Source organism: Amphiura filiformis, chromosome 1 (assembly GCF_039555335.1).
Source record: "Amphiura filiformis chromosome 1, Afil_fr2py, whole genome shotgun sequence".
NCBI classification, from domain to species: Eukaryota; Metazoa; Echinodermata; class Ophiuroidea; order Amphilepidida; family Amphiuridae; genus Amphiura; species Amphiura filiformis.
Window position 1 is genome coordinate 79264589 of NC_092628.1, and position 25463 is coordinate 79290051.

The 25463-nt window shown below is 37.2% G+C and overlaps 1 protein-coding gene across 1 annotated transcript in view; it reads left to right on the top strand.

Annotated features, from left to right (window-relative positions):
• The window catches only part of LOC140154151 (dymeclin-like), a 69286-nt gene extending 55710 nt beyond the window's left edge, over window positions 1–13576 (top strand). Inside the window, exon 15 of the mRNA XM_072176761.1 lies at window positions 12648–13576. Coding sequence (XP_072032862.1) covers window positions 12648–12794 — 147 coding nt within the window. The 3' untranslated portion in view covers window positions 12795–13576. The remainder of the gene's footprint in view (window positions 1–12647) is intronic.
• Window positions 13577–25463: the final 11887 nt, after the last annotated feature.

Genomic DNA, 25463 nt, shown 5'->3' on the forward strand with positions numbered 1-25463 from the left:
CTTCAATACTCTACTCTAAACACTGGTCAGTAACCAAGCAGTTATCCAACTGACATGACGGAAAAATGTACTTACATGGGACAGCTTCCTGGACCACATTCACAGCCAAATAATAGTGGAATAGTGTGGGAAAATGGAATAGTGTGGGACAATACCTGTTTCTTGAAGAAAGTGTGTGAAAAGCAGAAGCAGCCCCGTTCCACACTATTCCACTTAATCTTTTGAAATTATCACCTGTTTAAGGATCTTGTGCGCATTCTCACAGATTTCTTTTGCTAGGTGCCAATTATTCGCCTGTGAATGCGGTCCAGGAAGCTGTTCCGTGTCAGTGCATTTTGCTGTTGTGTCAGTTGGACAATTGCTTGGTTACTGACATGCGAGTAGAGTATTGAAGTAATCCTGTGTGTAAGTTTGGTTCATTTTTATGGACAGGATTTTAAGATATGACCTTGTGAAAAAAAAAATTGAGCCCAGTTTACATCAAGCGCAGTGATTTATAGTGTGCTATGCATAGGCATAAACCCACAAGCCTCGGCACACTTTACAGGAATTCGCTGATCATTGGTCCAAGACACACCTTATAAACCAGTAGCATCATTACTGAATGACACTCATACAATGTCTATTCTTATTTAGGGTCAAATTTCAAACCAATTCCTCGCTTAGGGTGTTTTTATTTGAGTAAAAGTTTCATTTAAGGTAAATTTGACGGATTGTCAACATCCTCGCTTAGGGTTACTTTTGAAAGTCAATTCACACGGATGCTTACAACTTTTATACATGAGTGCCCCCCCACCTGTACCAACTGTCAACCATTTGGTATGATGTTAGATGTCACCTCATCCATGCATGCAGTTTTGATCAATGGAAAAAAAGGCACTCTTATGGTACATGTTACATTTGTGCACCTTCAAAGTTCTGTCCTTTCTCCCTCACTTCTTTCTCTCTTTCCTGTTCTTTTTTCTGTTTTTATTTTGTTTTTGTTTGTTTTTTGTTGGTTCATGTGTTTGTTCTTTTTCTTTCTGTCTGTGTGTCTTTGACAGCAGTGAAAAAATTGGAGGGGGGAGAATATGAAATGACTTTGGTTCACCTCAAGTTTGGTAGTGATGAAGGTGCGTAGTTTATTGGTCACAGTTTTGAATCACATGCGTAAAGTTAATAGCACAGGGCATACACATAAACGTATGTCAACCGTGAAAAAGCATTGACCAAACTTGAGGTGAACTATCTAGTATTATCACCAGTGAAGTCTAAGACCCCGGTCACACGTGCATGTTTTTACCAAGTAAAGATGGTCGGACCATGGTACGGGTAGTGTGCGACCCCACGGGACCATGGTCAGACTATAATAGTCAGACCATCTTTCCCCAACTATGCTAATCAGCATCGTTAGTGCCCAAGTTACTATGGTCGGACCATAGTTAGTACAAAAAAACACCTGTGTGACCACAATGCATCATCGGATCATGCATTTTTTGAATGGCAGTGTAATTAGCATACATGAGTGTATGAATGCGAGTAATCATTATCCAACTACAGTACACTGCAGTGTGACCATACGTTGTTTAGTCAACTATAAAACGATGGTCGGATGACGTAATTATGTACGTGTAACCGGGGTCTAAATGATCTGACTGATTACTTGTGCAGTCTAAAAATCTGATTAAATTCATTAGGGTAATTTGATATTGGAGTCCAAACTTGGCCTAGACATTCAAATCATCGTGGTTTATATGACAACTCCAATCCTTTAATTAAATTGATGCGCTTCATTTTTATTGGGTACTGAAGTTGTATACTAGTTATTAAAGTGCTGATGTTCATTACAAATCATGAACATTGAGATGACATTGATAAATTCCTGCAATGGAACAAACCTGTTGTTCAACATTGGCCTGTTACAAATTGGTCAAGTTATAAATTATGTGACTTTGCATTTGATATAATAAGGTGCCATGCATGTATTCCTGATAAGGACATTGTCGGACATGAGTGTGTATCTGGGGATAAGATAGCTTTAGTTACTTAATGTGATTATGGAAGGAGGGTCCAGGAGGGAGGGGGCTGAACTTAAATTCAATTGTTGGACCCTAAAATGTTATTTCACATTATAAATCATGAACATTGAGGTGACATGTATGTATTCCCGTAAATGACGTTATCGGACATTGGTGTGTATCTGGGGATGAAATAGATTTATTTGGTTAAGTGATTATGGAGGGAGGGTCCAGGAGGGAGGGGGTTGAACTTAAATCTCATTTTTTGGACCTTGAAGTGTTATTTCATATTATATATCATGAGCATTGAGATGACATTTATGTACTTCAGGGAGGGGGAAATGTCCTTCCTGGCGTCAATTTGTGCCATGGGAAATGACTAGTAATTAGAGTTTAAATGTTTGAACTTGAACTTCATTCCATAATCTAAGGTGGGAGGGGTTGAACTTGAATTTTAATTAATTTGCTCTAAAATATAATTTCACTTACAAGTGCACTGAGATGACGTTCAAGTGCTTGTGAGAAAAGGCTCAAAAGTGTAGCCATATGCTGACCTGCCCTTCAGGAAATGGTACAATTCATTGAAATCATGGGGTTTTGAATTTACCGCTTCAAATAGGTTATCTTAGTGTAAAGTAGGGAAATGTTGTATGTATGTATGTGTGTCCATAAAAGCCTATCAGGTTTGATCCAAATAGCACAAAATTCACACAGAAGATTGATGAATACTTTTGGTTGAAATTTGGTTTGTAGAATTACCTTTCAAAATGGTGAAAAAATGCACTGACTTGGCGCATGTACAGGCGACTGGACACCCATGGTAATGCGAAAGCGATACATCGATGTGATAAGCCAAAACACTCCGTGTATTATTAGTGGTACTCAGTAATGCACAGGTGACACAAAATGGGAAGAAGATGAAAAAGAGGAAAAGAAAAAAGAAAAGGAAGAAGAAAAAGATACATGGACAAGTTACGGGTACGGAATTATGGTTAAGGTACAGAATGTGAAGATGATATAAAAAAAGGGTAAGGGATGGAATTATAAAATGGGGGTACGAAGATCTTTATATGTTATTGAGTGTATGTGCATGAGGGGGGGGGGCAGGGCTATAAAATAGCAATTCGATGTGGTATCAATGGCCATAGTGTGAATGTCACCTGTTTAGTGATTTTTCACATTTTGGTGATCGCTCCTGTTTTACAGCTAGGAGTGGCCGTGCAAAGTACGGGGATCCCACTAGTGTAAATTAAATGGGAGGGGCTATGCTTGGATGTTAATTAGTTGATTATGTGCATTGAATTGACATCTATTTACTCATGAAGAGACACATTTTGTGCCCATTTCCCGGGTTTATGTCGTAAAGTAGCTGGTATCTTAGATTAGTTAAAAGCACAGTGATTTATATTGTGCTACGCACAGGCACAACGCCTAGATGTTGATCCACAAGACTCAGCACACTTTACAGGTTGTTGCTGACCACTACGGCCCCACATCATTCCATAAACCATTTAACAACAACACAGGTACTTTGCAGCTTCAAGAGCGCACACCCTGGAATACCACAAATTACCATCGCAACCAGGAACAGCTCCTCGAGTTTCGTATGAGTTACAACGAGACAATTAACAGTAAGTTCTTTGTCCAGGGGAATTTCAAGCTAACTCAATTTTCCACAAGAGCGTACTAACCACCACCGTGGTTCGAACCCGCAACCTCTTGCTCCATATTTGAACGTCTTATCAATTGAGCTAACCTGTAATTGACATTTTTGATTTGGTGAACTTGAACTTTGTATGTTATTATAGGAGGAAATTATATAATTCTTATGATATTTATCTTGTAGTTATGTAATTGGGGGTAGAGTCATATACAGCGTGTCCCAAAAGTAACTTAACATTGTGAATTGGCCATATCTCAAATATTTCCTACTTCATACCAAAATGGGGAGCATATTCATATAGATTGATCTTTTAGAATTATTCTGATACCAAAAACAGCATTATTGATGACCCGTTGACCTTACTGTGCGACTGTACATATGTGTGTATCAAACCCACAAAAGCAAGCTCATGTGTTCTTTGTTCAAGAACATGAATGATGTGCTTCCCTGAACAATAGAGTTGGTTCACTCACTGCACACGCTACATTTAAGTATGAACATTCATGGATTACATGGCTTAGCGTAAGCGTGACTGCTGTTTTAGATTATAATTAGGATATATTGACAATATTAAACTTTACTTTAAAACAGTTGAAGTGAAGATGAATTTCCTATAGATCAACGGATTCAGGTCGTATGGTTCTTTGCCGAGACAAAGTCACTGAAGCAATGAAACTCACTGAAGCAATGTTTAAGGAACAGTTTAATGTAAATTATGCACTACCCAGCGAAATACAATCCAGCAACTAGTGCTGAAATTCCTATCAACTGGATCTGTTCATGATCTACTTGGGCAGGGGCGTGGAAGAACAGGAAGATCGGCTACAAACATTGATGTCATACGAAGAGCGGTGGCGAAAAGCCCAAGGCGATCAGTACGTCGACTTTCAATGGAGAACAACGTACCGCATACAACTGTTCATCGAATCCTCAGAAAAGATCTTAAGTAGTTTCCATATAAAACCCAGATAAAACAGAAAATGAAGATTACGCATTGAAAACAAACAAACAAGCAATCAAACAAACACAGCCAAATTAAACAAAACAGATTTTAAAATGATAACACGTTATATCGTGTTCACGTCTCAAATGACGAGACTTATTTTGCCTTTATAAAAGTGGGTTTTACGGTACTGTAGATATCCATTAATTTCATGCCAAAGGGTCATGACCAGATAGGCATGTTTGGTATCATAACATTTCTAAAAGAATTATCTACATTCTGTGCAATTTTTGTAACAACACTATTAACCCAACGCAAGTTATGGCAAATTCACAATGTTCAGGGACTTTTGGGACACCCGGTACTTATGCAAGGACGGACTAAATTTACTCTTGGGAAGGAAAATGTGCAGGTTGATATTTGCTGGCTCAGTTCTTGGGACATGATTAAATATTGTAATTTGGTTATGTTTGAACTTGAATTTGTCCTAATATACTTTGAGTTTGTGGAATTAAATTATTTTGTAATTGAGGATGGAACTGTAAACATGGTTGAATTTAAATAATAAATTTTGCATCACTGACTTTGTGATCAAAATAGTAAATTTATGTAACATTAACAGACTCTAGAAGTGAACATGAATTCCTATTTTGAATATAAATTTTGATAACGAATTTGAATTTGGTCAAGAAAACTATATCCATTGTTAAAGATAATATGAATTGGGCAATGGGGGAATGAGTATGAAAGTAATGAGGTTGTTAAGTATAACTTGCATTAACTCTAACGCCTATAAATCTTACAAAATCTTACAAAGAAAACCACTGCGCATGCATGCATTCCACGTGATGGCATTGCGCAATCCCCTAAGTCATTTATGGGCACCAAGTTGCTGGCCGGGCAAGCCCGGGGGGAATCTTCTCTCCTTTTTTGTTCCTTCTCTGCCTTCCGATAGCAAAAAAGCATGTTCCTTGTTAGGGTTAAGTGGTCTGAAAAGTTTGTAAAGGATTAGCGTCTTAGCAGTATAAGCCACCATTCATTGGGAAAAGGAGAATGGTTTACTGTCTGGGCCGAAGATTACATCCTATCTAGGGAGATGGTAGATTAATTTAGTTAATTAGATTTTTGGTGTATGAACTTGAACTTGGCCATATTACGGTAACATCAAATCAGGAAATACCATAATTCTTTCAATCCTATAAACTTTATAGGTTATGTGGTTAATTATGTCGCATGGGGGTTGAATTTGGAACATGTTGTTTTGAATTTACGGTATTTCTCATTACTGATTATATGTTCATTGAAATGACATTTATGTACTCCTGTGGAGTCAAGAAGCTTAGTGCAGTATAAGCCAATAGCTTTGTAAACTCATTTAATAAATTAGGTTTTTGGTGCGTAAATTTCATTTTGCTTTTGTAGAGTATTCTTTTAAATAACTTTCAATAATTACAGATAAGCACTTGGATCCTTGAAACCCTGGATCATATTTTAGGTCACGGTAGATTATGTAATTTTGTGTTTGAACCTGAACATGAATTGTTTGAATTTTTGAGTACAACCTGTTATTACTAATTACCTTGGCATGACAGTCACATACTCTTGAGAACAAACAGCCATGCAATTTGTCTTGGGGGATGGTAACAGCAATTACGAAAATGAGTTTTGGGTTTTTGAACTTGAACACAGATTTAATCATTGTCTTTGCTGTTGCCTGGTATTAGCATTAATCTAAAGTGAGGAATCTGTTTGAACTTGAATGGTTCGATAAGAATGTTCCTTGCCATTGATATAACCAACTTGTCTTTAGGGATGGAAACGGGTAACTGCAATTAAGAAAATGAGTTTCGGGTTTTTGAATTTGAACATGGATTTAATAATTGTCTTTGCTGTTGCCTGATATTAGCATTAATGTAAAGTGAGGAATCTAGTTGAACTTGAATGTTTTGATAAGGAAACTATGCAATGTTCCTTGCCATTGCTATAAAGTGATGTGTGTGATTAGTGTTGTACATAGTTATCATGTCCTGGGAGTATTTTCAGGTTATTGTGTTTCTTTGATTGAATCTGGACTAAGCCTTTGTAACATGTAGGAAATTTCATGAAATGGTACATTAACCCTAACCGGCCATAGTACTGCAAAATATAACAAACAACTTCACTGTGTGTGCGTGCATCCCACGGGATGTGATGACGCAATCACCTTAACCCCCTGAGCACTACCTGCCGATCTAACATTGCCTCTGATTGGTCATTCTTCACTTTAATCACCAATCAGAATGGAGCTTTGCAAATAATTCACCCCAATGTTGCTGATTGGTCCAATTGATAATGAAAACTTCTTTTTGGCCAATCGGCAGGTAGTTCTCATGGGGTTAAGTATAGGCTCTCTTTGAGACAGGTGAAGTAAGACCGGTGGAGTGTCGGCGACCTAGTGCTTGGCATGCGAGGGGTCTCGGGTTTGAATCCCACTCAGAGCAAACAACTTCTTTGTTTGTTTTCTCTCTTTATTCCTCCCTTCTTTCCCTTCCAGTCGCCAAAAAGCCCTTCAGGCATTAGGGGTAATCCAAATCTATTCTTTAAAGTGCCTATTTAAATGTATCTTTTATTTCTGTTTGAATACCGGTTTTGCATATCAACCTGACTGCTATGGTATGGTAATGTTTTTCAGAAACCAGTAGATTGACTTTTGAAATAAGGTTAAGAGCTATAGAATGCTCTCAGGCCTTTTCGTAAAGAGCAGGGGATCAGCCTGGGCCTGTCGTCTGTCACACTCAGCATGAGAGTGTCCACACGGTCAGCACCTTGTCATTGTGCCATAATAAACTCTGGATATGCACACGCCACAGCAATTACGAAGTCCATTGAGAGAAAACATAAATACTACAATGAAATGCATACACAAGGGTAATTTTCGTCTGCAATTACGACACTATCATGCTAGAAACCAGCCTAATGATGAAAATTTTCATCATTCGTGAATGATGACACGATTGTAGTATGCCGACGACATTGAGCAGACACACAATACTAATATTATAATACGATTATGACAAGATCGTAATCGATGGAAACAAACACACTTGTGTGGACCGGGTCTAAGTCACTGGAAAAACAAACCATAAGCTTACCGTAAAAACTTGATGATAGTTAGCTTATGTGCTTATTATTGAACGCTTTAAAAACATGCAAACATGACGAGTTCCTTCCACAAAAGTGTAAAGGGTTTTGAGCAAATCATCAATACACATAAGTTATATTCAAACAAGTAAACCTGCAAATTTGTGTCTCAACCCCATTAGCTCAGTTGGTAAAGCAACAGACTAAGGTACAATTTCATGTTTTCTAAAGTGCTTGTGCAATAATTATGAGCCCCCGGCTGAACGGCTCGCCAAAAATCGCTTGCCCCCTCCCCCCACTCGGCCTGTCAAAAATCGCTTGCCCCCCCCTCTCGGCCAGCCCAAAAATCTTTGGCCCCCCTTTACACATGCCAAATTTTTGGATCCCAATTTGCTATGTTGCGAGCGCAGCGAGCAGGAAAATGTGCATATTAAAGCGTTTTCGTACTGTTTTCCTAAGCCTTTTCAGAGCGTTTTATTTAAAAGGCACCCCATGAATGTGTGCCAAAAATTGCTTGCCCCCTCTTGGATGGCCAATAATTGCATGCCCCCCCTTTCAACTTGCCAAAAATTTCCCCCCCCCCCCCAATTTTACCCTCCCCCAGGGCTCATAATTATTGCACCGCCCCTAAGCACATATGCTAACTATTGAGTTTTTATGGTATGTGATGAATGCTTAGATATCCATCTCATCACTTTGCACAACCAAAGTACTAGATATGACACTCATATCAATGAACAGTTAAGGAGTATTTGGAGATGTATTTGGAGATGTACATAGCAATGACTGCATCTCCCTTGAGCCATCTTGTAATTCAACCATTATACTATTGATTCTTGCACTTGAACTTGAACTTAGGATTTAGTTTGTTTTGGTTACATGTGTTGAAGGTAATGGATGCAGAGATATAAAGTACAAGGACTCGCTTACTGTCTAGTAGCGTAGGCCAGAGAGTCGCGGCACTATCATTGAATTAATGTAATCAAATTTCAGGGTATGGATTTAGTTTTGTGATTTGTAAATGTTGAAATGTGTTATACCATGATAAGTATCTTGAGCTGTGATGCCAATGCCAGAGTTGAGATGCATAATTGAGCCTCATAGCATTTGGTTGCCAGAGATATGTCATGTTTCCAGCCAGTTATCTGCCTGCAGAAAGTCAATATTTTTTTTTTGCATGTAGCTCATAATCAAACCAATTTAATATCCATTTGATACCAATTTTCCCGGGCAGTTTTGACAAAATGAGCGGAAAGTCGCCAGGGTTCATTGTATATGTTAAAAAACCATAGAAAATTTATTTCTTTGCAATATTGACTTCTGAAAAGCAAATGAGGGAGCAAGATCTGCCAAGATATATATATCCTTTTTTAAAAGCTTATGATCCAGAGATTGTGAATCTGGCCATTTATAACTAAAAAAATACAGATTTATAACTTTCCTCTTGTTTTGTGGGAACAAATCTCATTTGTGGACATTAAATTATTAAAAATGATTGATTGATTGATTGATTATATATGAATTGATTGATTGATTAATTCATGGATCATTTGATTAATTGGTGCTTGATTTGTTTATTTATTAATGAAATAACTTTGGTATGTCAGGTTAGCTCAATCCATAAAATCATTCGACTGTGGAACCCTGGCAGTGGTTTAGTATGTTCTCATGGAAAAATTAAGTTGCTATTGGTTCATTGGCTCATAAATATTAATATTATCTATGAATATTCATTGAGTAAAGTTACTTTTATTTGCAAGTAAAAATTCAACGACAAATTCAACGACTAGCCTCAATGAAAGGATCGGTCGGTAAAGTGGGCTGTAAAGTTGGAGACAGGTGAAGTATTTTCATGTTTTAAGCTCATTTCCTGAATCCTGAGGTCAAATTTAGAAGTTAATGAAAGCGATTACAAGATCCTGGTCTGCGGTGAGAGAAATGAGTCTTAAACTATTCTCTCTGTTAATGAATTGTAATGTGACTGTCCCCAGTCACACTTACATGTTCTACTAGGAAATTGGTCTGCAAAGACATTCACTTGTTCACTCACTCACTGACTGAATCTGTAGTATTGGTCTGTCCATTAAATGCAAGAGACTACTTAAGGTAGTGGTTCTGACTGGCTCAATTACAGTTGGCGAATGAAAGGAAATTCATTAAAGCACCAAGATTTCCTGTCTCATGGAGGAATTTCTGGAGCTGTAGGGGCCGCATGTTGTGTGCTCGCTCACACTTGACTTGTCTGGATGGTTGGGATGTAATACTGATATTTTGAGATGTGTCAATGGGATCGGAGGTAGTGATGCCAATGAAAGGGCAAAGTGTAGTCAGCTCCAAAGTTTTAGAAGTGGTCAAAGTTAGCTACATACTACCAAAATTGTTTGCAATAAGTTGTTTGTGTTGTCATCCATTGAAGGCATTTTAGCTAGGCTTATTAAGGGATCTAAAATGAGCGTTTATTGGGTTTCGACAGTATTTTTTGTGGGACATGAGAGCACCTCAGACCTATCGAATTGCATTCTGAATACTGAAGCATGTCTTTCTGATATCAAATAATTTTCATTTTTGAAAATCACAATATAATACAAATTTTATGACAAATTATAAAAATTTGATATTTTTCAAATTTTGATATATAACAGTCCTCGAAGTAAATTATATAAATCTAATGATATATTCTTAAAGTGTATGTAGCAGGAGGAAAAGCCTACGGTCAATTGAAAATTTTGACCTTTCATATTGAAGATATAGATTTTTTCCCAAAAAGACCTAATTTTGTTTGGTGTTTTGGGGAAAAATCCATATCTTCAATACGAAAAGGTCAAAATTTTCAATTGATCGTCGGCATTTCATCCCACCTACATACACGTTAAGTATAAATCATCAGATTTATAAAGTTTACTTCGAGTACTGTTCTATATCAAAAATATCAATTTTTATGATTTGCCATAAAATGTGTATTAAATTGCGAATTTCAAAAAACCAAAATTATTTGATATCAGAATGACATTCTTCGTATTCAGAATGCAATTCGATATGTCTGATGTGCTCTAATGTCCCAAAATAAATACTGTCCAAACGTTCACACCCCAGCCCTTAAAAGCGCAGAATTTGAAGAAAGTGCAAGAATAGCAAGAAATGTGGCATTTTTTAAATCAATACAAGAATTGTTGTTAAGATGAACTGGAAGTAAAACTGAAGTGAAGTGAACTGAACTGAAAATAGGTGACAGAACAGACACAGTTAGATATTGAGCCTCCGAGTCCAGACACATATTTTTGTACTGATTGGTAATAATGCTATATAAAGATGTATTGAACCATTATTTTGCTCTCACATAAGAATGTGTGCTAATAAATTGAAAGACTAGAGTGAAATAATGATTTGGTTGTTAAAATAGTGCTTTTAAAATTTAAAAATTTACAAGCAAAAACAGATGAACTGTGTGGTACCATGTTTTGTAAAGTCAGCAAAATATTTATACTTTATATGTCATCTATTGACCCTTTGCACGGTCATCTCAAAATGAGGTTCTACCCGCAAAGTGTGTGTTGTGTGTGCATACACCTGTCAAACGCTTGCTTTGATTACCGCGTACGCTTTGCAAAAGCCTTCTTTGCCGCGCATTCCTAGATAAGCGCAAGAAATAAAATGCACTTTTTGCGCATACGTTTGTAGGGAGAACCCCATTTTGGTAGCAAGATGGTGGATCCGTGGAAAGGGCGAATACAGACATTTTAAATCCTTTTCCCCAGATCTTATTGGTTAAGGTGAGTGGGGTGGGCAGGAGCCATACTTTCTGGTTGTGGCCATTGAACTAAAACACCTCAGTGTACATCTTAATATTAATACATTGATTTCACAGGAAATGAATCCAGGAAGCCAATAATCATATTTATATTTTCATACTTCTTGCCGTTCTGGACTTAGGACCAATGGTTTGTTTCTCTCCCACACCTCCCTTATCAAGCATTACACATGTGTGCTAGGCTGCTTTCAAAAAGTCCAAGATGTCTAAATGTGGCACAATGCACTTTATACACTATAGACAAAGTCTAATCTTGTATATCACTTCTTATAAAGTGCACTTTCACAGTTTAAAGTTTCTTTGCTAAATATCATGATTGTATATGATACCTACTGTCACTGTATATGATCAAAATCCTGGTATAATGTCAAAATCCACATTGAAGCTTGCCAATTTGATAGGATTACACCATCCAGCCTAACGAATTAGGCTCTAATATCTTTGGATCACATCATGTCTCAATGAATTTAGTGGAATCGTCAGCGGAGATGTTCATTTACGGTGACCGTTGGGCTATTCAAGTTCAAATCCATACCCCCCCCCCATAGAAGATATGACCTCAATATCCCACACAGGGGGTGAAGATTTCAAATGGAGTCACCCATTCAGGTAACTCAATTTGAAATGTGTACTCCCTGTGTGGGAGGTTAAGGTTATGCCTTCCATAGGGGGTGTAGGGATTTCAACTGGAATAGCCCATTTGGATGAAAGCTGTTATCTGTTCAGTCATATCAAGAATATAGGATAGAGTGAAATAACTTGACAGCATAAGCTTGACAAACCATGCTAAAAACAATTCCTTTTTTTTTTGATAATTAACCCCTGAGCACTCCCTGCTGATCTAACATTGCCTCTGATTGGTCAATTACATGATATCATCATTTTAATCACCAATCAGAATGAAGCGTTGCAAATTATTCACCCCAATATCTTTGTGTGGTGAAATTATTCTTACAATGTTGCTGATTGGGCCAACTGATAATGAAAACTTCTTTTTGGTCAATCGGCAGGTAGTTCTCATGGGGTTAAGTATCTAATTTTTCCTTGCAAAATTTGATTTGAAACTGAATTAATTAACTCAACATTGTCTTCTTTTGTGATTTATCTTTTATCCAGAAATTTCCAGATCTGAAGTTCAAGTATGTTGAAGAAGACCAGCCTGAAGAGTTTTTCATCCCCTATGTGTGGTCGTTGGTGTATCATTCCTCCAATTTATACTGGGATCCTGACAGAGTGGAGCTGTTCTCTCTCAATACTGTATAGTATACATGTACGTTTGTCTATTTTGTCTGTTTGTATGTCATGAAGTACCTCAGTTTGTTAGCCAGGTTAGACACAGTGGTAGCTTTAAGAGAACTGAAGTAGCTAAAGACAGCCTGTAGGCTAAAACTTGAGGTTAGGCATGTCGTGCAATGTGAAACCACATCACCCCTTCGCTATTTATATAAGATTTGTCTTAAAAGTGCTGTTTATATAAAGTACCAATCTTTTCTATGGTATGTCTTAGAATGGGGCAAGTATTTCTGTGCTGGTTTTTTGCCGAGTCAAGCTACAGAGGTATGTTTGACTCGCATCTGGACCTATTTGTATATAATGTAAGATAATATGTTACTTCTGGATGGACTGTGGGCAATGCTGTATAAAGTTTTTATTTTAACATTTTGATGTTAAACTTGCCTCGTCCATTGGATTTTGTAATGAACAAAAGAAATTTAAACATGACCATATTAAATCAAATAAATATTTTGGATAAAAAATCATTGTAAGTTTACTTGTAGACAAACCTTTTTAACTTTGGCTGATGTTGGTGAAAAGTTTTTGACATCTCAAAATATGCTTGGTATGCGCTTGTAACAGGGCTATTCCAGTTTAAATCCATACCCCCTATGGAAGACATGACCTAAATCTTCCACACAGGGGGTGTGAATTTCAAATGGGGTTACCTGAATTTGGTGGCTCCCATTTGATATCTACACTCCCTGTGTGGGAGATTAAGGTTGTGTCTTCCATAGCGGGTGTATGGATATCAACTGGAATAGCACATTGTCAATGCAACAATAGTGAATTAGACATAAAATATCAAAATTCTCACAAATCCAGTATTTTTTGCCCGGGATTTTTTGTTTGACTTGTCTTGAAATGGAGAATGAACTCCATCTTTCTTTATTCTTAAAATATTTTAGGCACAAAACCTCACCCAATAAACATAAAGTATTAGCACCTACTGCTATGTGATTGGTAGACTTTGCCTTTGGTTTGCAGTAATTTCTCTGATAGGGTTATACAATTTTGGAACTCTACTTTGCATGAGAGACAAAAATGTGACCTGTTTATATTTTTATTCTTTGTTACGTGTTCATAGACAATCAGACATGAGCGGGAAATGTAAAATATGAAGATGAGAAACTGTAATCCATAACATGTATGGATGTCAATTTCTCAGGTTTATGCTTATAATTATTTTTTATTATTAGAAATGAAATAACCATGATAAACTAAAGTAATCTGTTCCTATAGAATCCATGTTATTTAAACAGCATATTGATATTCAAAGAGCCTCTAATTTTACAATAGTTCACTTAAATAATATTGCAGCACAGAGATCAAAATGCTTTGAAAGTTTCAGTAGAAATTCAGGGGTGTCCAGATTTATACAATTTCTTTTATTTTCAGCCTGTTTTAGGGCCATTCTGGTCATTTTCACACTGTTTTTCAAGCTTATTCAGGCTTTTTGTCAAAAGTGGACTTTCATCCCTGACTGAATGATTCTAGATTTGAAAGCTATCAAGTCTCCTTTGCACTAATTAGAATGGTCCACAATCCTTATATATTAGCATATGATGCTGTGAGAAGTACAGTCAAGTGATTGACCACAAAAACTTTGGATGACCATAATGCAAGCTATCTACAGTTTTGGTGTAGTATTGCTATGGTGAAGAGGGTGTTAATATCTGGTGAGTCTCTATCACTTGATACCATGTCCACTTATTGTCCAGGTAAAAGTCTGATAGAAACATAAAAAGGTACATAGTGGTACAAGAAAAGAGTGTCAATGTAATTATGTCTATAAAATCTATGTATGGCATTAGTGTTGATAGAGGAGGTGACTAAGAGAGTAGGATCACTCGTATTTGTTCATGGAATATGGTGCTCTCATAGTTCATTATTCACCCTTTGCACAGATCCGCCATCTTGCTACCAAAACAAGGTTCTCCCTGCAAAATGCACGCGCAAAATGTGCATTTTTGTTTCTTGTGCTTACACATACACGGACAGCATGCACTTTGCGGGTAGAACCTTTTTTTTAGATGACTGTGTGATTGGCGAATGGAGATTTGCAGATATGATGTTAGAAAACCTGTTGTGACTAGCACTATTATATGTCTTCTGTTATTGGCTGATGTTGAGGACTGGCCATGTATCAGAGACTTCTTGACATAGAGACATAGGTCTGTCAGAGACTTATATGATGAAGAAACCTATTATATAGAATAGGTGAAACAAAAAGCATGATGTAATTTTTTGAGCAGAGATGTGAGAGTTCAGCTCTAAAGCTGATCTCTGATACGTTTTGATTTGATTTTAAGTTTTTTTGTACCTCTGTTCCTTACAAAAGTATATAAGCTTGGTCACTGACACCCCGGTTTTAGCTGAACTTTTCTTTTTTGGGACACGTTACTGAGGTTTGTTGCTTAATAGTGCAGCATCAGATCTGAAATGTTGAAGCTATTATGTGAAGTTGAGGTGCATACTGTTAATTACAAATCATTGATTGTGTATTAAAAGCCAATACTTTACAATGTTTCATTTTTCAAACTTTTTTTTCAAACTATATACCAGCATTTTAACACCAGGATGTGTGAAACTACTCAGATGTGAATAATATTACATTATATTTTGTGTCTCATGTTTTGTATCATTGTGCAACTGTAACATGTGCGTGTGGATATTTCTGTACATAGAAAACCACAAAACCCAATTTGCTTTTAAGATACATAGCAATCCTATGGACCAGCTGCCAGTTTACCAGCGTATCAAGGTACTTTTTACACTTGTTTTGTGCTTCAAAAAGTTCTATGGACCAGATGCTGGTTGACTATGGCATCACGGCATGTTTCACAGTTGTTTGTGAATACCAGTTTAGTTTGAAACAAGAGGATCAATGAAAAATGTTTACAACTTTTGATCCAAACACAAGTTATTCCTACGTCGGAAATGTTTAGATGGCTACTCCATCTTTCATCAGCGAGACTGAGAATGTGATGTTGAACTGTCCATGTAGGCTTATCAAATAGATTTTACTTTCCAGTTTCAAACCTTAAAGCTACTGACGATCAATATTGAGGATTTTTTGGAATATCACAATAATGAATTCAAGTGAGAGTCAGAAAATGAAGTGCGGGCGGGTGATGGGAAACTCAAAATCAATATTCAGCAGCCTAAAAACTTTCCAAGCTAAGAGAGGAAATTAGTGGCATGATCAAGCAGAATAAGTTATTTGTTGCACAAATCGATTTTGAAACGTATGGACAGTAGAAGTCTTTGTGCTTCATTTTTTTTTCTCTGTATCTTGACAATAATCATATATTGTGAGTTGTGATATGTGACCATCCTCCACAACTGAGCCCGGATGTCGCCAGTGCCACTATTGAGATATGCTCCATTGAACTTAACAATAAACAATAGGAAACAAAGGATTTATTGACTGTTTTATTGATTTTTCACTACTTAAATGTCAAGTACTATAGACATGATATACATCATTTTAAAGCTAATTTCAAGCAGAATATTTTGGTTGAATATCTCAAAAATGATGATTGGCGACTTCAGGGCTCAGTTGTGCTGAGGGGTCACATATTGTGAGTTGTGAGTCCAATATGAGTGGACTTTCCAGCATGTGGTGCACCTGAATGTCTAAGAATACTACATGAAAATGTGAAAATTGAATTTGTGCAACAAATGACTGATTTTGCTTGATTGTATCATACATGTCTTTCTCTCAATTGATGATGGTCTGGGATACCAATTGAAAGTTTCTAGTGCATAGTATCGTGAGTTGAAGTACATAATGCTGTATGATAATATGAGATTAACAATGTGACTGCATAAAAAATACATCCTGGCATTCCCTGTCTTAACATATGTGACACGATCTGGTCCATGGGGCCAAAGGAGGCATTTTAAAAATTGAGTTACTATAATTATTACATTATACATACAATAGGCTATTATTACCTGAAAACACCAAAGGTGTAGCATACTTGGTTCTAAAGTTATGAAGTTTTTTGATGTCTATTTTCTTATGAGTTATGTATTTCATTGTTTTTTTACTCCATATTTGTACCTTTATCTCGATTTCAAATTTGCCGCCTTTGGCCCCCATGGACCAGATCATGTCACATATTAACGAAGTCACAATTCTGATACATAATAACAAATCTGTACTTTTTGTAAACAAAAATTTACTTGATTGTGCCTAAATTATTCCATGTTGTTCAGGACTTTCATACAGCATTATTGTAGGCCTTTTTGAACACTTACAATCCTGAAAATGACATAAAACAAAAGACCAGCAACCTGAGAAATCATAATGAAATATAATTGAAGGATTAATAAGGTTTTAATTAAAATTGATGTTGAGCATATTGATTAAAGAGTATCAAATTGATCCTTTTCACTAAAAAGCATGTTTTAAACACATTTTACATAGTGTTTTTACATTGTGGTACTGTACAACAGGTGTAACAGTTAAAATGGTATAAGTGACCTACTTTACGAGGTTGTTTTAAAACAAATTAGGACCAAAATACCCATTGTCTATTCATGTACCAGCAGTTGGTGATGCTTGTATCATTTTGTCCTGTCTGTATTCACCACTTTGCATTTTGCCTTTGTACCATTTTGTTAAGTATCATCTTTATTTTACTGTTTTTTACTGCAACCTGTTGGGACTAACTTCCACCCCTGTATGATGTAGATTAAAATGATTGTAATGAGAGCAGTTTCAATATTTGATTTGGAGTTACCCCAGTGTCACATTATATACAAGTATGTGACATACTTGTAAATACTTGTAAATGGACACATTTTAGGAGCCCTCCTCAATCATGGTAATCATGGTGAGTCCTGCAAAGGGACTGTTCACTAATGTTGTCGTATAACAGTCATTAGTGAAAGCCTAAACGGGAACCACCAATTCAAAGTATCCCCTCCCACTATGCTGGCAGTAGGTTGGTAGTTTCAAGTCCAGACAGAAGCATACCTATCATGTTAATGATGTACATATCATTTCAATAACATATCATCATCAGAGTTTGTTATCTCATCTTTTATTCTAACTCAATTCAATTGACCTTTTTTGGTACATCCCATAAGCCTTTGCGAGGACAGCTGAGATGTCGTCATTTGACGTCGCGCTGACTTGCAATGTGCAGTAACAATGTTAGATAAACGATGTGTGCATTAGCGCAGATTGGTGTTACAACAAATGTGATATCTCGAGTGTACTCGCAAAGGCTTATGGGATTTCCCGAAAAGGTCAATAGACCTTTTCAAATCAACATCATAAATGTTCAGAAAACCAGGTCACGTGTTGGGAAACCAGGTCATGTGCATTAGGTGTGTACGCGTCATAAAATCTCGCGTAAATTCACATACATGATCACCAGTGACACGACACGCATTACACTAAGCTACTAGCGTAAGTGCTTCGCCCAACAGCTGTGTGATGACCTAGATTATAAACTGGGCCATCATAAACAAGTGCATATCTTCGGAAAACTTGGGATTTGAAAAGGTCTATTGTAATTACCTGTTTTATCCAGTTGATAATTGTTAGTTGAAATAAATGCAGTTTGATCAAGAGAAATGAGTCCGATGTAATAGAATAAATGAAAAAAGGGATTTTTGGAGTTCTTGAAATATGGTTGAAAGTTATAATTAAGATTACTTTAATTTGGTGTACAAAAAGCTGTGTATGACAGTGCATTGTCTGTGAAGATATCTTACACTTCCCATAATGCATTTCTCCCATTTTCTGTACTAATTTGCTATCTAGTGCAACATGGGTCGACAGTAACAAAATGTATGTCAATGAACAGAGCACATCCCGATCTTACAAAATGTGTTTATTTCTTGACTATCTACCCACGTTTAGCCAGATGATGAAAACAAAGGGAACCTGTACAAAGAAACATGTTGCAAAGGATTCTGGGAAGGGTAAGAAATCTTCTCTGATGCATTGGTGAACGATGAATTTTCAATCCCATATGGTAAATAAAATTCTTTGCCTTCTAAATCATTGTTAAGGTTGATTAAAATGTTGCCCTAAGAATGTCAATTTGGAAAATACTCTGGACTTCTGTCTCATTTCTTTTGATTTTATGATAAAATTGATTTGTTGATAACAACAGCTTTGCAAGTTGTATAACATTCACTGTATTCGCCATCAGTCGTATACTAATATCCATCACGCTATTTATTGTTTGTTATGAAAAACAACATATGTTCAGGAGAAACATATGAAACATGTTACACCATTTCATGTAACTAGAAAAAAAGTAAAATCGAATGAATAGTCATGTATTGTGCATGAACACATGGTGGTTGCTAGGCTTGTCGGTTCTTTTTGTGGTGGTGAAACAGGATCTCAACTCAATATCGTTAAAAGTGCTGTTCATTGATTTTAGATAGAATGTCATATGGCAGGATAGCTACAAATGTATTTTATAACAATTTTTTTTGCTTTGTTCCCAGCTGCATCAGAACAAGTTATTAGTAGTGGTTTAGCCAGCTTTTTAACACAAAAGGAGGCACATAATTGTATGTGCTGATGCAACAGGCATCAAAGACCCCATTTACTGACATGCTGCAACATGTACAAAAAAGTTGTTTTGTACTTAGAAATGGATGATACAGAGGGCACCACTGGCCCGGGGGTACTCCCATACAGAAGGCATACGGGGATGTGCCACTCCAATGGGTTGCTCTCTTGCAAAAAATCCTTAGACATGGGTCTGTTTTTGACATAAACCCCTTTTCCACACCCGTCCAAAAAATATTGACGTATGCCCCCCCCCTCTTGACCACCGGTCACAAGTGAATTTTTACAGGAATTCTTGACTTTGGGGTGGAGATGGTCAATAGTAGCATATTCTGTTACCGTATGACATTAATTTTGATATCTGGCTGTTGTTTTGTTACCATTTTCCATAATGCACTAGTCATGCACAATCTATAACTTTCATCTGGCATCCATCAGCAGAAAAAAACACTTGTGTCTTTTGCTTCCTCAAGACAGTGACATAAAGTCAACTTGGATGCACCTATGATGCACACAGAACAATATACTGCCTTTGTGCATGCTTACAGATGTGAATGATCATGTGCAATGGGATGCTTCAACCCCAGGCTTCAACCACTGAATGATGCTTCTATGTGACTGTCTTGAGGACACAAAAGCAGCAAAATATTGTCCTCCAATTTCATGTGACAGGATATTTTAACTCTGTGTACTGTATTGTCTGTAATAAACTATCCCCCTCTAATAAACATGATAAACACCCCGCTCCAATTTGTCAATGAAAAATTGACAAAAATGCAAACATTTCCATGCTATATGGTGTGAGTAAGCTTAAACTTGCATCAGTCATGTCAGTGACGATCACTAAATTGTATGGACAAAACCTATTATGACTCAAACTTCCATCCATTTCATTGCTTATGGTAGAATTTCACTAATTTCATCAGATTCTTACTTGATGATGCACTTACAGATGTAATTTGGTGGTATGTACCACAAAATGTCATTTTTCAAACGATTCTGTGGGCGGCGCCATCAGTAGTTTAGTATAGTCGTAAATCCCTCCTTTCTAAGAAGCACCATCGGGAAATTGATCCCGATTTTGAAGTTTTTTTCACTGAAAATTCACTTCTAATAAACGCCCCCTTTTGGAAAATGCAAACAATACGGTACTTTGTTCGACTTATGAACGGCAAAGACTCATAACAACATGGATTGATATAGAATTATTAGAATGGCGTGCAAGCACTTGGGCACAACACCTAGTTATGCTTAGCATAATGAGTGACTGGTATAGGCGTAAGTTTGGACTTTATTGACACGCGCAGGAACAAAAACTGAATAATTTTTTCCATTTATAAGTTTGTTACATAACAGGTGGATGTTATTTGGTTTTGTTCATCCGTGCATCAATAAAATCCCACATTGGGTGCTTGATCATCATCACAAGATGGGCTCTTCCAGATGATTTCCTTAAACCCCTATAGAAGACATGACCTTAATCTCCCACACAGGGGGTGTAGATTTCAAATGAGGTTACCTGAATGGGTGACTGCATTTGAAATCTACCCTTCCAGTGTGGGAGATTCAGGTCATGTCTTCCATAGGGTGTATAGAATTCAAGTGGAATAGTCCAAATGAAGAGTGCTTTTCCAACACTTGCTCAGTGTACCATGTTCAAAAATGTTATGATGAAACATTGTTTGACTATTATATTCATGTTATGCTGTTTAAAAGCTTCTGATGTACACCATTCACAGGAATCATTCATTCGTTAAGTATTTGTATTATACGTCTATCTGAAATAATTTCTGCTCTAAACATGCATGCATGTATAAATTATATACGGCCTGTTTGCTTCGGCAATTGTAACTTGTAACTTACTCCATAGCAGTCACATGTTAAATAATGGCAACATTCTAGGATCATGAAAAGAGTTAAAATGCAGAAAGGGCTAAAAATCGATTTTGCTCATTTGGTGCTGAAACAAATTTGTAACCATTCTCAATATCAGAACTTCAAATATCACCAGAAGGGAATTACAACTGATACAAATTCATACTGTATTACAAAAATTACAAAAATTCTAAGGCAAAAGTTTATTGTCGATATCTTGTTGCCACCAAAAGCAGGGTGTGCATTCTCTTTTACACAAACAATTGTCATAAGATTAGCAGTTTAATGCAATATATGTTGCAAAATACCATGATCTAATGATGGTAATATAACATTTTTGAAAATACAAAATGTCGAAGCAGACAGGCCCGTACTTGCTTTGTTAATATTAAAGCACATTGATTTGTTCATATCAAGACAAGTTTCATAAATAAATAACAAGAAATTACCAGAATGAATCATGCATTGAGTTCATAATTATTTGCTCTTGTTGTTGTTATTATCATTATTGTTGTTAATTTAATTGTTGATAATATTACTTAATGCTATTATAGTCTTACAAAATCTTACCAGGAAAACCACTGTGCATGCATGCATGCCACATGATTCCATTGCGCAATCACCCGAAGTCATATATACACACCGAATCGCTGGCTGGGTGGCCAGCGAAACCTCAGTGGCATCACTGGTATGAGGTCGGTGATCATGTGCGCGGCACCCGAGAGGACAATTCCGGGGGTACCAAGTGAAATCTTTGTTCATCTTCTCAACTTTTTTGTTCCTTCTCTGCCTTCTCCGATAGCAAAAAATCATGGTCCGTGTTAGGGTTAAGCAACACATATTTTGCATTATAAGGCCTATGTATTAACCCTAACGCTATAAAATCTTACAAGGAAAACCACTGCGAAACCCCCGTGGCATGATGTCGGTGATCGTGTGAGTGGCAACCGAGGTGTCCCAGGATCAATTCCCAGGGGTACCGAGTGAAATCTTAGTTCATCTTCTCTCCTTTTTCATTCCTTCTCTGCCTTTCGATAGCAAAAAACCATGGTCTGTGTTATAATGTGTTACATATAAAGCTATGCAAGTAGGTCTGATTTTTGATTCATTCTTCATTATTGCTTCTGTGCTCTTCTGAAGAACACACCAGACACAAAGTCTTGTGGTCTGAGAGGTGCCAAAATAGGAAGACACTTTAATTTTGTTACACTTTGGACTTACCACAAGAACCGACAGACCTAATGACACAAACTTCCCTTTCTTGGCACGGCAGGTTAAATATAAAATGAAAAACAAACATATAGATAAATAAACAGCAACAATATGCAAACAACAGTACAACTACCTCAATATGTTGGATGTTGAACTGGTCAGTAAACCCTCCAACAGCTCATCAAGATGGTTCACAAAGCTTCTCGATAATTGTGTTAAGGTATCAGTGTCAGAAAAGATCCCAAAGTGATTGGATAGTGCCACTTCGGAACCTACTCGCATATCCAACTTAATTTATTAAAATCCATCATTTCCCTAGGAGAAAAGTAACCAATTAATTTCAAACTAATAAATTACTCATTTACTTGTGAAAATGCGAATTGATGTGAGTAAATCTATAACATTATCTGATGATTATTTCTTTAATTGATAGTGAGAATGGTTTAATGGAAAGAATTGGAGTCGCTGGTGACTGTTGGGTTTGTCAGTAATTTGCAGATTATTACTTTAATTCGGTCTTTAATCAGATTGTCACGAAAGGTATTAAAGCAATTTGAAATGGTGACAAAATTGAAGGGTCTAGTTAGCTACTTGCAAATCAAATCAGTGAATGTGTGGTTGAAATGGATAGCTGTTTCCCTGGCTATTTTCACTTCATTTCAATTCAAACTCACCTCAGCTGTGATGATGACAAAGAATTCTTGAAGCTAGTCTTCATGCTCATGCAGAATAAGTTTTGAACATCTATCAAATGAGCTGTTTATGTGGGTGTGTGTGTTGGTGTTTGGCACCAAATGAAGACACACCCTTGATTTATCTTGGAGAAACTACCTACAATAAGGGAACATCCTTGGGTTTTATTATATTAACCCCAACTGTAAAAAATCATACATAATCTTACAAAGCGAAACCACCAGCATGAATGCATCCCACGTGATGTGATGATGCAATCACCCTAACTCATATGTACGCAGTACGCACGCTTTTCACTGGCCACTTTCGCTGACCGGGCCAGTGAAATTGCATAAAATCCCAAGACATGCATGGTCCATGTCTCGAAAACATCATCCTAAAAAGAGCAAGTTTTCACTGTTTTGAGTAAAAATTACTTTTAGGAGTGGGTTTAGGGTTTGAAGCTCAGGTGGCACTCCCTGTCAAAAAATAAATCAAATACCTGGTCATTGATTTGACTGAAGTTTTACTGGGTGTGTCTTCAGTGTGTTGGTGTATACCGAAGGTCCATAGTGGTAATGTATGGGGGTGTGTAGGGGTGGGTATGTGTTTTTTATAAACACCACCAGATAAAGGCATGCGTGAGAAATCTGTGTGTAACAGCCGATGCATAGGACCAACCTTTGAAGTGACAGGGTGTTTTGACAGCAATTAAAAACTAGAGTCTTTTGGTAAGATATTTGATTTCAAAAAAAGGGGTTATTGGGTGAGATGCAAAGAAAATGGGGTCATTGGGTGAAATCCCTGAACCGGTCATGCCGTGGGACCAGGGCAATTTTGGGTGACTCTTACTTGGATGATAGCTCAAATGACTTGGGATGTAGTGCAGCTTATCTTGGAAAGCAAGAAACTAAGCTGTCATCTTTCTACATAAGTTTGTAACCTGCCTACAATGTTATAGCCACAGATTCCAGAAAGGGTTATCACCGCATATTATCTTTTCAACCTACCAGCCCCTCAAACCCACCCCCCTGCCATACCACCTTCACCGCGACATCATTGAAACCACCAGGCGTATGACAGGAAGACTGATATAGGCCATCAAGGAGCCAAAGTGTCTGCAGTGCTTAAAAAAACTGTTACGCACTTACTCACAAGCAATTTACTGACTAATTTGTGATTCCTTTCATTTAATTCACAAATTATGTCTTAACTATAGCAAGAATAAATAAAAGCACAACTAAATTTGGCCTATTTTTTCCTCTCTGTGGTAAGTGTTTCCGTTTGTCATCATTATTAAGTTACCTGTACATAATGACTGCTGGCTATAATGTCATTCTAAACCTTTGCTCTCTTCCATTAAATTAATGTCACTGTTTAATGTAAGCCACTAATTCATTTGCTGGGTTAAGGTGGTTCTAAAAGCAATTAGACAAAGCTTTAGACAGAAATGTACCACAAAAGGCCGAGAATGGTTCAAATTATTTGAATAAAAAAGACAACAGTTGAACACATAAGCACGCACAGGGGGGTGTCTGTGGGGGTGAACATATTCTTCTTCTCTTTGCTAAAAAGTGTGGGGGGATTGCCCCCTGCCCCTCCCCAGCTTCTGCGGGCCATGCACTAGGCTGCTTCATGTTGCTATCTTTATACTGCTTTCAACTTTGATGAATTGCTACTAATGTATCATTATTTGTGTGTATTTACAAATGCAAGTCAATGTATTGCAGGCATTTACATCACTTTCTGGAGGCTGGCAAAAGAACTACTGATATCAATAAGCATTGATACCTGGATCCTCTCCATTGGCTAAAGAATGTCCATGTGAGTTTATGTCAAAGAAGTAAATGTTGAAGGAGTCAAGTTAGCGCAATCGATAAGGTGACTCGGGTGCATTGGTGTTTAGCGATGCGAGTTCAAACCATGTTGAAGTCTGTCCGTTCTCATAGATAATTGAGCTAACTTTAAATTCCCCTTGGCAAGGAACTGATTGCTTGTTTGTCTCAGTTAAATACCTGTACGGGAAATCATGGAGCTGATCCTGGCTGTGATGGTTTATTGTGATATGTTTAGGGTGTACAATGACTGCACTCCTAAGCTGCAAATTCCTGATTGTTGCTAAATGGTTTATATGATGCATCTTGGGCCACAGTGGTCTTGTTTGTCTCAGTTAAATACCTGTAAGGGAGATCATGGAGCTGATTCTGGCTGTGATGGTTTATTGTGATATGTTAAGGGTGTACACTGACTGCACTCCTAAGCTGTAAATCCCTGATTGTTGCTAAATGGTTTATATGATGCATCTTGGGCCACAGATCCAGTGGCGTAGCGTCATAGGGGCACCGGGGGGA